At 45.8% G+C, this 11,886-nt stretch overlaps 1 protein-coding gene across 1 annotated transcript; it reads right to left on the reverse strand.

Moving 5' to 3' along the window:
- Positions 1-9,098: 9,098 nt before the first annotated feature.
- Positions 9,099-11,831, reverse strand: LOC120951890 (DNA replication licensing factor Mcm7). Its single transcript, XM_040370887.2, has 3 exons — positions 11,694-11,831; positions 9,686-11,609; positions 9,099-9,596 (listed from the first exon to the last, which is right to left on the reverse strand). Exons 1-3 carry the CDS (start codon positions 11,719-11,721, stop codon positions 9,395-9,397), a joined length of 2,154 nt encoding a protein of 717 aa, XP_040226821.1. The 5' UTR covers positions 11,722-11,831; the 3' UTR covers positions 9,099-9,394.
- Between the last annotated feature and the right edge of the window lie 55 nt (positions 11,832-11,886).

Raw genomic sequence — 11,886 nt, forward strand, 5'->3', positions numbered from 1 at the left:
TTGAAAAAAAAAAACTTGTGTGAACTTTTTGTTTTATGCTTGCGCTCCCACATAAATGTTCCCCGGGCAGCGAGAAACAACAACAAGGTGTCGAGTAGATGTAACTTTTTGGTGTGGTTTTTTTTTTTTTTTTGTTTTGTTTTTGACCTGTGATATGAATATTTTAAGCTTTCGATGCAAGTTCGTTTTTTTTGTTGTGTGAGGAGGTATGATGAAATAAACAACAACTTGTGCAGTATGTTGTTGTGCGCTGTTTTTAATGACTTTTGCTGCTGTTGTTCATGCAAAATCATGCTGTAGCTGGAAAATTATTTAATATTTTTTGCTACTTTTTTTGTTGAACTCGCGTTGTATACTGACTGTACTACCCATTATTATTGATGGAAATGTTTACTATGAAAATGTTGTTTTTTTTCATCACAGCGACCTCATTGCGACCTTTTTTTAATGGAAAATTGCATGCTGCTACTCTCTGTCTGTCTGCAGCACGACCTGTCACGAGCAGTGAGGCCTAGAGTTTTGAGATTTATCATAAGCTGAAGAAGGAATAGTGAAATGCAAAAAAAAATCTCTCTATTTATTGCACATTCTTGCCACTGCCCAGGACTACATCATTGCTGTCGCTTATTGCTCTTGAAAGTTGTATAGAATGGCGTTAGTTTTTTGTTTTGGTTTTGTGTAATCTTTTTTTTTTATCTTTCGCATCGATTTGCCAAAGTGTTTTGCTGTGTGCGAATATTTTATATTCACCAGGGCCCCCTTCTCCCGTTCCACCTTAAATGATTTGTAGTGGAAACTTTTGGGCTAAATAAATAAATAAATACACCCCACTGCTTTGTTCCGCTGTGGCTGGAAAGGGAGGCTAGGCTAAACAACTCTCGAATGATAGTGGCAATAAAACGCGACAAAGCTCTCTTCCGCCACACTACTAAACTGCAAGCAAGGGACTATCTTGCGACAAATGCTAAAACTCCTTTGCTGCCGAATAAAAGCCGAGCAGCCGAGCTGGTCGCGCGCCGGTATTTTGAACCATTTAAAAGTTGGCAACAGACAACCTAGCGCGCAATACGTTTGCCTGAGCGTTTGCTGATTTTGGCTGAAGCCGGAAGAGGAGCGAAGGGTGCAAACCGGAACGGCAAGTGCATGGTTTGATTTAAAGTGTTTTCGAAGGTTGTGGTGCATTATAGTTTGCTGTTGTTGCTGTAGGTGGTTGAGTGAGATTGGTACATTGGTTTGCCAGCGGGGATGTTTTGAATGTATATGTTAAAATCAATAGTGATTTTTTTTTACTTTGCGATATTGATGCTCAATTTTTAAATAAAAGCTCTATTATTTAAAAGAATTGAAATTTGTAGCTTTCATTTATCAAAAGCGATTTAAATAATGTCAAAAGCTTATTTTGATGTTCTGATTGCATAATTAAAGGCGTTTTTCTTTCCTGTACTAACAATGAAACCTACTGCTCCTAAATTTATGCAATATTCTTTACAAAAAAGCAGCATATATCAGTTTCTTAACGACAAACTTTAAACCCTTAATGTACCAATTGTGAAAATTGTTGCCAAAACTTACGGAAAGAAACTCCTTGAATTGCACAATTTTCTGCTACCAGTTCTACTTAATGCTATAAAATGCCCCTGATAGTATGCTATTTCTTATACAATCATCATTAAAAGTGCAAATTTTTCGTTTTAGGAAACACTCACTTAAAAAAACTTTAAAAAACAACAACATTTTTAAGTTCTACATGTAATAACATTCACCCACGAACACACACACACAGCACTGCTCTATCTCCTGCCAGACAAATCAAACACGGCCAAAGATCGGTATGATGAAAAATAAGTTGACCTACTAATTGTACCAAAACCCAAGCCCCAAAAGTAGCGAGCGAGACTCTTTTGCCATCCTTTATCCTTTAAGAGTGGCTCAGCGAAATGGGTGGCCAGAGAGCAGTAGCAGAACGTGCTGAAATGCTACTCTTTCGCGAGCGCCAAAAGCGGACGCATAGCGCATGATGTTTATTGAGGACAGCATGGCGCCAGTTGGAATCGATCGTCCAAAAATCGTACGCAGCAGCCAACATACAAGCAAGCAGAAGTTGGAGGAAAATAGAAAAAAAAACTCCAACCTCCCGCTCTATCTCTTCTTTACTGTGTGTGAGCAGTGGTTCTAGAGTTCAGCATCCTTTCAGTGGTGTTGTATATACATATCCTTCACGCGCTGTACGCTGTCACGTGGTTGGCTCCGTGGGGATTGTGATGTTTCATTCGTTTTCTTTCTAGAGCTTTTTAGAGCTTAGTAAAGTAGCGTACGCTTGGTTTGAATTCAACTGTCGATAGATTCAATCGAAGAAACCTACGCGTATACCTGACGAGTATGTGACGATGTGCTTATTACACATTTCCAAGCTGACACGTGCATGCCTGGGAATGCGTCTCTATTCAGCAGAACTTTCTGCAACGAACACGAGCAACAATAAATAGAATATTTCCATCGACCAGCTGTAACATTCCCGTGCAATCGTGCCAAAGGTCAGGGAGCCAGGGAGTGGAAGCGACATTTTCCCTGAATGGATGAGCCGTCCTTCGTGCGCGAAATCGGGCTCCATCGCTACTCTGCTGGCGTCACAGTCATCCGATAGGCATCAAGCACACATTCAGATTATGTGATTATGTGACAATGTTAAACGTAGGGAGAGAAGAAAAAACCAGGCGAAACCTTTACATGAGTCACATCAACTCTCGCTCGCTTACGAGGGAGATCGTTCAATCGCTGGAAAGGATCACAACAGCTCACTCCTACGCTTTGCGGCGCAACAGCAACGAGCAACGCGAGCAAAAATATTATAATTACTATCAATGTGGCAACATTAAATCGTGATTTAAGGTTATGCAAACGTACACCGCAACGCGGATGCAACGGGGATGATTCGATCGGGCTTTTGTTACGGTCGTCATTTAGGCCGTTGGTTTAGGCCGTGTTGGCAGTCACGGAACACGGACAAACGGACTTTTTAATGAACGCAAAAGCAAACGATTAACGCAAGCAGAAATGATTATTAGCTAGCTTGTGGGTAGGGTGCTGGATGGGGGGAAGGGGAGAAGGGGGGATAATTTAAAGCATTGCTGTTGATGCTGTTTTGCGTAGGCATTGCCATTTGGTCGGATCAGGCAATAATTGATATTTATGGTAAATTTAATAAATTTTGCACATTTTTTCACATTTATTCAGTTTTCGGTTGCTTGTCAATTGTATTTTACGTTCATTTGTGCAGCTTCTGCTATACTTTTGTATCATTATTGTACGTTTACAGGGTTTTCCAGGAGTTCTCATAGCTGTGGGACACTTTATTGACTCTTTTACATGAAATGAACTTCATATGATGGGAATTGGACTCTATAGCATCTTTTTTGGACAAATCCAATAGGATTTTTTGCTGGAGCCTGTCCAAAACGAGTGCCATAGAATCCATTTTCCATCATATGAAGTTTATTTCCCTTAAGAAAGAGTCAATAAAGTGTCCCATAACTATGAGAACCCCTGGAAAACCCTGGGGTTCTTTTTTACTTGATAAGTGTTACCTATTTAAATCCTTAGATTATTCTTTTTATTATTTTCGTAATAGGCTTTTGTTATTCGAAATCACATTTGTTGTTTTATTTTGTTATTTTTTATAATTATTTTTCAACCTAAGAAGAATTTCTGCCACTGCAAAATCATTTAGACGACGTTTCTTTATAGATTTTTCATTAATTTTCTATATTTTTATTTTTATTTTTTGTACTACCTACCTTCCTTTCATCCCACATAAGCTCAATCTCATCCAACCCTGTTTTAAAGCCTACTATCAGCCTACTGTTCCCCATAAAAAAACGAACTTAAAGCTTCGAGCGTCGACCACAAAGAGCAAAAGAGTGAACAAAACCATGAACCAACCCATTTTCTTCCTCCGGGCTGCTTTCGACATTGATTAGGCTCGAATGGGATGGTGCATGGTGAAATGGGATGTTCCACTACGCTCCTGAATGGCCCATTAAGAGTTGTAAGAAGAGCTGGGGCACAATGTGGGGCACAATATATAAACACGCTAATTTCTGTTGGAAAATATGCTCTGAAAAAAAAAGAAAAATGCTTAGAAAGCATCCTTCAAACAGAATCTCTTCACGAAATAGCGCCTGCAGCTATGCAACGTGTATAACATAATCGAGTTTATTAGGGACAACAGTGTTTCTAATCGTTTTTTATACTTAAAGGCGCCAAATCACCCCAATCTCCTTACATACTACAGCCCAACAAGGCTGTGAAATATTCCAACAGTACATTCGTACCAGCTTTAAGCGTCTTCAAATTTCCCATAAACTGCGCAACCACACCTAATTAATAACCTAATCGTGCTTGTCCACCGCTTCCTTTGCACTACCTAACACCCAGCAAGGTAACCCAATCGCGTAACACCACCAACACCTTCATGTGGTGGCAATGGACTTGACGACTCCCAAGATTCCGTTGAAACACCTTTTGCGGTACAACGAGAACGACAACAAAAAAACCTATCGCCTGGGACAAAACCGTTCTTTTCGACCGTTTCAAATCGACAGTCTGGCGCTCCACCTCCATCCCGAAAGATGGAAATGTGTTTGCTCGCTCCGTTTCGATAATGGCTCATTAATCAGGCAGTTAAATTTTGGACACTCTATCCCTAGCCCTAAGGTTTGCGTAGGGCAAAATGGGCAGCGTTTGCGTTGAAAGGGGGCTGAAGCAATTCTAGCTCCACCGTAGCATCGGAGGGAGTGGTAGTTAATGGGGTTGGAGTACTGGGCTACATGTCAATTAACCACGCATGCTAAGGAGTTCCGGGAAGTTAGTGGCAGTTTGTCGGGCTTTGCGGGGTTTGCTGAGTGAGTTTGATGGTTTTGCGTTTTGATGAGCGCTACGTGAGGGAATTGTTTGATATCACAAATTCATTGGCAATAGGGTGGGTGTGAGATTACTAAAGAGAACGCATTTTGTACATTTTCACTTAGTTTTGTCTAGTTTAGTTTTTGTCGCAACGCAGATAATTTTATCAGATTTACTAGCCTAAATAGTCATATCCCTTCATTGGTCTTTCTAAGCGCCTAAAAGTATGCACAATGATAGCTTTTTTAATCGTTACGGCCCACTTGCGACTTGCGAGCATCAATTATGCGCCGAAATGTATGCAATAATTGAAGTAAAACTACCGTTTCAAGACTAAAGCTTAATTATAACCACAAACCATAGTTTGCCATCTCTTCTATTCGTTTCTCACTAATCTTACAACCTTTTCCTTCGACACAGTTCAACTTTAAGCAAAGATGAATCATTAAAACATCCCAAAAAATACCTTACATTCCGTTTTGCTTCGCTTGCGCGTGGAATAATTTCGGTGACCTTTCGTAGAATTCAAAAAAAAAGAGAAAAAAACTAGTCCAAAAGCGCCAGCCAACAACACCCCGATGATGGCTACCATCCAAAGCGGTGTAGCGTCCCGGTGTCTGTGATCTCGGGCCAGCAGGCAAACCGAGATTTATATGGCACGGGACAGCAGCGACCAACCGACCACCGGTCACAAAACCATAACCTATCCCGAAACGATAAACGACGTCCTGACCGACCCGACCGACACCACGAAACCTTCGGACCGCCGACGAGGACGAACGAATGCAGCAAAAATAGGCCGCACAAAAGGGTTCCCAAAAGCGCCGGCGAAGCGCCCGTTTGGCATCTTGCGTGCCGAGGAATTCGGGGCAAATGTAGCGGAAAGCTGTTTGCATTCGATTTCTGGCATTTTCTGCGCCCTTTCCGCAGGGGTGTGGGGATGCCCGTCTAGGTGTGTGGCATCTGGCTGGGTGGATTTATCTTTGTGCTTTTCTTTTTGAAGCCACCCGCACTCTCTCGCTCTCTCTAGGCTTCGATTCGAATGATGCTTTGAACTTCCACGCTGCGGGCGCGCGTATGTGTGTGACTCCCTTTCTGGTGGTGAACCATGTTGGGTTTGTTTGTTTGAAAGTGGTCGCTCTAAAATGGTAGAAGAAAGCAAGAATTGGGGAGGGAAAAAACCAACTCAAACCCACCGACCAAAATGCGATAAGATCAGTGGCAATCAGATTTAATGAATTTTTTGGCCATTTTCCCGGCCAAGCTTCGCTATTGGCAAGTCACGGCGCGAGATGGGCGAGAGCCGTTCGATGGGTTGGATAATCGCGGACACCGATTTGCATAACGTGAAACACGAGTTCGGTTTGAAGAAAAGAAGGAACAAAAAGGACATAGGACGTGGAAAACGGACGCTTTCCACCTGGTTTTTTTGGTGGAAAATTGGATAAACTGTAAATTGACCAATCTATTGGATGAAAGGGATGTGGAGGTGGGAAGAAGGAAAAAATAGCGACCAAAAACGCAAAAAAAAGACTAAACTAACTGTAACTGGCTTTTTGGTGAATAAATATTGAGTTAAAATGGTTCGCTCTTTCAACGGCCTGATCGCCATCTGCGGCGCACCACATATGGCAAGCGATGGCGGTTCGCCAGGGAGATGTTTGACTAGTTTCAGATTTAATTGAATTTCAGCATTGCGAGACCTTGGGAAATTCGTTGTTCGCCGCTTATATTTGATATTGAAACCGCGAAATGAACATTAACTTGTACCGACCACTATTAATGACTTCATCGATTGCGCCTGGGCATAGTAAAAACTCAACACACCCACATAAGCACCCACCCGAAAATATTTGTTGCCAAACAGCTTTTATGATTGCTTTCCGTTTCAAAGCCCTTCGAACAGGCCCTTCCAAGTACAAAAATACTAAAATTGATTCACTCAAACGTGCGATGAGACGTGATGTGATTGTGTAGCGTGTGCTTCATAAATCACATTCTCCAAAAATACACCCCCACGTTCCCTTTTATAGAGCTTACTAGCAGTCGTACATTCGGACCAATCAATTCTAAGGCAAACGCGGTGTGATTTGCATTGGCGCCGGAGTTGCGGAGTTTTATTGGCAAATTTTAATGACCGTAATGTACGGGGCATTTTTAAGTGCGTTCACTGCTACCACCATCCCTAGGATCGATAATTGCTGAGAGAGGGTGTACGGAGTCGATCGTGATGGAGTTAGGTAATAAGACAAGTGTTTCTTAGAAGAGAATGTGGTTAGACAGTTATCAGAGCTTTATTGCTCTGTTCAGCTTCATTCTCGTCCGCTACTTGCCCTGAACCGTAGTCGAACTGGATATGGATCTAGAGACCCCCTCAACTCCATGATTAGGGTGTTTAACGAAGTTCGTCATTTGTTTGATTTTGGAACCTCAGTGCAATCCTTTAAACACTGCCTTAGAAACGAATTATTAAGATGATCTTTCTACTTATCTTAAACTAATATTAGACTTAAGAACATTCACACGGATCCATTGTTATCCATTGAACGAGAACGAGAACAATTAAACAATTATGGGCCTACAATTACATAGGGGAATATTGAAATTTTGCTGAGGTGTATTGAAAATTTCGATTATTTTGAAATGCAATGTTCCTTCAGGGCTATACAGAAGAATTGATATGATATTTGAAGCACTGTGAAGCTCGTTTTCTGTAATATTCAGTCAAGGTTTCTTAGATCCTCTTAAAACCAAGGGGCACATCAAGCGGAACTCATGCCAATTCAGAACTCCTACCAGCTCTGGAAATGATTCCTAATTCATACAGGTCTTAGAATTGGTCCTGGCCCCATACTTGGTCTTGGAACTGATACCGAACATATATCGACCAGGCAATAAATCTTGAATTGTGATGGGTAAAGTTGGTAAACACTCGGAGTCAATTCCGAAGGGTTGGTCCACCCAGTTTTATCCGAGAATCACCCGGAGTCGTTGGTAGTCGGATTCGTCAAGAGCTGGCCTGCGACATAAAGGCCTGTACACGAAGTGCACGCGGAAAGTGAAATTGCACCGGACGGCTCCTATTGACTCCGACCAACTCCGTTGCCGGATGACTACGATCCACTCTAGACGACTCCGAATGACTCCAACTCCGGTCGACTCCGGATGACTCCGATTCCAAACAACTCCGGACGACTCCGGATAACTCCGCACAGAACTAGTGATTCGAATTTTGCCGGAGTCGGAATTGGACTAACAATAGTTCTTGGCCTTAGAACTGATTCTGAATCCATACAGGTGCTGGAACTTGTGTAGAACCCATACAGAATGTGAAACTCATGAGCAAATCCGTACAGCTATTAGAACAGTGCTGGAATAGGAACAACTCTGAACTGATCCCAAACTCATAACAGTCTTCAAAATGATCCCAAATCTGTTGGTGTCCTGGAACCGATCCTGAACCCATGCCGGCGCTGGAACAGATCTTAGACTCATACCAGATTCCTATAACACAATCAGGACCTAACACTGCTCTCTAGTGATGGGCGTTTCGGAGCGCACCAACGGCTCCGGAGCCGGTTCCGACTTTTTCCCGAAGCCGGCTCCGCTCCGACGGCTCCGCACCAACGGCTCCGGAGCCGGCTCCGGACTAACGGCTCTGTGCTCACGGCTCCGTTCCAATGGCTGCGGAGCCGGCATCGGGCCCACCGTTCCGGAGCCGGCGACGAATCAACGGCTCCAGACCAACAGCTCCGCACTAACGGTTCAATAGAGACATCATTGTATGATAGTATAATAAAAAAATGAATATATATTCTCGCACGTGTGGAGGCTAACACACGATATGATTGCAGTATTGACATACATGACGTTGTGTAGCATTCGTCTTTCTTAACAACATTCAAAACTAATCGATGTTTTTTTTTTGATAAATTCTTTTAAACATGACGTACTCCGTTCTTTTGGTCCTTTGTGTTAAAACCGGCTCCGGAGCCGTGGGTGCGGAGCCGGCTCCGAAATTGTTTGGAGCCGGTCGGAGCCGTTTTGCCCATCACTACTGCTCTCTAACCCATAGAGTTCGTGGAACTGATATTGAACTTATTCCAATTCAAAAACTGTCCCTGTTTCAATCTGGGAACGTATCGTGTAACTTTCCCAGTTCTTCGGATCATCTCAATACCATAAAAACAACAATATTTTATTTTTCAACACGTTTTATTTCGTTTATCAATAATTAATGTATCAAAAATGTTGCATTTCCTAGCTTGTACTGGCGTTGGTGGCAGGCCCTTTTGTAAAATGGTAAAAGAAATGAACGCACACACACTTATCAATACGACGATATTACTTATCAACAATGAGAGAAAATCCTCCTTAATGCTACAGATTAAAAAAGAAACTTGTAAATAATGATGATGATGATGTCATTGATGAAATACGACCAAGTGAGAGGATAAGGGGTGTTTTCCACACACACACACACACATCCACCCTACAGGAAGGTGATTTTCGTTCGCGTCTGGTTAACCTGCCACACGTTCAGCTCCTCGTACGTTTCGATGCACTCGTCGACCTCGTCCGGCTTGTAACCCTTGGTGGTGCACCGCTCCATAATGTCGGCCACCTTTACCGTCTTGCTTTCGCCGGCCAGCTCCCGCACGAGGGCAAATATCTTGTCCGAGGTGTTTTGCACGCTGATAAGAAAAGGAGAAACACATTGATTATTTAAGATCGATTGTCCTCTTTTCGACGCTCCCCCCTCCCCTACATTCCCCATACTTACTGTGTGTCCCGATGTTCGGTCTGGTTGAGCGAGTCCTTCGACATGGCCAGCAGACGCAGCGCTTCCTTCACATCGTCCTTCTCGACCGTGTCGGCCAGCCGCAACCGGGCCAGCGCTGTTGAAAGGCGCAAAATGCCGAGCAAGTTTCGGGCGGACGTGAACGTCATGTCGCGACTGTTGCGTGCCTCACGGCGCAACTCCACGTACGCGTTCACGATGTAATCCGTCAGCTCCGGCGTGATGACCGGGATCTTGCGCTTGCACAGCGCGATGTACCGCCGGATGAGCGTCATGTCGAGCGTCTTGATGCGCGATGGCGGCTGCTTACCGTGGCTGTGCACGTACGTGATGTGCTTCGCCAGCCGCAGATCGTTGTCCCGATCGGCCTTATCCTGGATCAGCCACAGCAGATCGAACCGGGACAGCAGTGCAGCCGGCAGCTGAATGTTCTGCTCGATCGTGCGGCGCGGATTGTACCGTCCGTAGGCAGGATTGGCGGCGGCCAGGATGGACACGCGCGCATTCAGGCACGTCATAATGCCGGCCTTTGCAATCGAGATCGTTTGCTGCTCCATCACCTCGTGAATCGACACACGGTCCTCGTCGGCCATCTTGTCGAACTCGTCGATACAGCAAACGCCCTGGTCGGCCAGCACGAGCGCACCGCCCTCCAGCACCATCTCCCCGGTGAGCGGATCCTTCATGACGGCCGCCGTAAGACCGACGCCGGACGAACCGCGGCCCGTCGTGTACTGGCTGCGCACCGCCAGCCGATCGATGTACCCGAGCAGCTGCGACTTGGCCACACCGGGATCGCCCATCAGACAGATGTTAATATTGCCACGAATCTTCATCCCGTCCGGGCTGCGATCGACGCCTCCAACGAGCAGCAGCAGCAGTGCCTTTTTCACATCCAAATGGCCGTAAATTTCCGGCGCCAGGCTGCTGGCAATGCGCGTGTAGAAATCATCCTTCGCCAGCTCGTCCAGCTCCTCCTGCGTCAGCTCGTTGTTCAGCTCGCCATCGTCCGACTTGTTCAGGCACACGATCCGATGCGCATCGACGAACGTTTCGCTCAGCAGCCCGGACACCACCGCCCGGAAGCCCGTCTTCTGGATCGGCAGGAATATGCCCGTAATGATCACATGATCGCCCGGCTGGGCGCAGCGTGTCGTCTCGCCCCGGCACATCACCGTCAGCGAACGGGGAATGTGGCCCACCGGCACCTGATCGCTGTGCTCCTGGATCTTAATCTCCTGGAACTTGACAAACTTGGAGCCGCGCGTCTGCAGGTACAGCCGGCCGCCCGCCTTGTTCACGCGGCAGTCCTCCGACGGGCACTCGATCGCCGGCTTGAAGCTCATCGACGTGACCGGCTGGTACGTTTCCGAGCCGCACCGATCGCACGTGTACGTCGCGACCGTCATCATCGGCTTCACCTCGGTGCAGCGCGTCACGATGCCGCGCACCGCCACCAGCTTGCCGATGCTGTCCGCCTTCACGTCCCGGATCGAGACCGCTTTCGCCATGCTCGGCGCCTTGAAGTACACGTCGTACCGCTTGATCAGCTCCATCGGGATGGCGTTCCGGGCGTCCCGCGTATCGTTCGGCCCGTGCAGCCGGCCCTGCATCAGCAGCCGATGCTCGATGAAGATGTCGAGCGTGTCCTTGTTCGTCACCTCCCGCTCCTTGTACGAGGGCAGCAGCTCGAACACGGCGTCCGAGAACAGCTTCACGTAGCGCCGCGAGTTGACCTGCATCGCTTCCGCCAGCTCGTCCTTGTAGCTGGCCACATCGTCCAGGTCGACCACGAGCTGGATCTGCTCACGGTGCGCAATCTTCGTCAGCTGGCGGGCGTACACGAAGTTCTTCTTGCCATCGTCTTCCTCGCGATAAAACTCCGCCAGGAAGGATTTGATCGTTTCTACAATCCGGACAGAGTGGGTGGGCGCAGAAAATGGTTAACAATTCCAATCGGGCAGTTTTGAATAAAGCAGTCTGTGCTTACCTTTATCTTTGGCGTAATCACGCTGCATTTTTGCTACACTTTACGGAAAATAATGCACGAAAAACAGTAAACTGAACAGGGACAGATTGTGCTTGTGCGTTGCAGCGCGCCAAAACTGATGATGCCTTTGAAGATGGCGATCCGATCCGTGGAGCCGGTGTACCCGAAATGCCCATCTCTAGCAGTATTCGAG

Source organism: Anopheles coluzzii, chromosome 2 (genome assembly GCF_943734685.1).
Source record: "Anopheles coluzzii chromosome 2, AcolN3, whole genome shotgun sequence".
NCBI lineage: Eukaryota > Metazoa > Arthropoda > Insecta > Diptera > Culicidae > Anopheles > Anopheles coluzzii.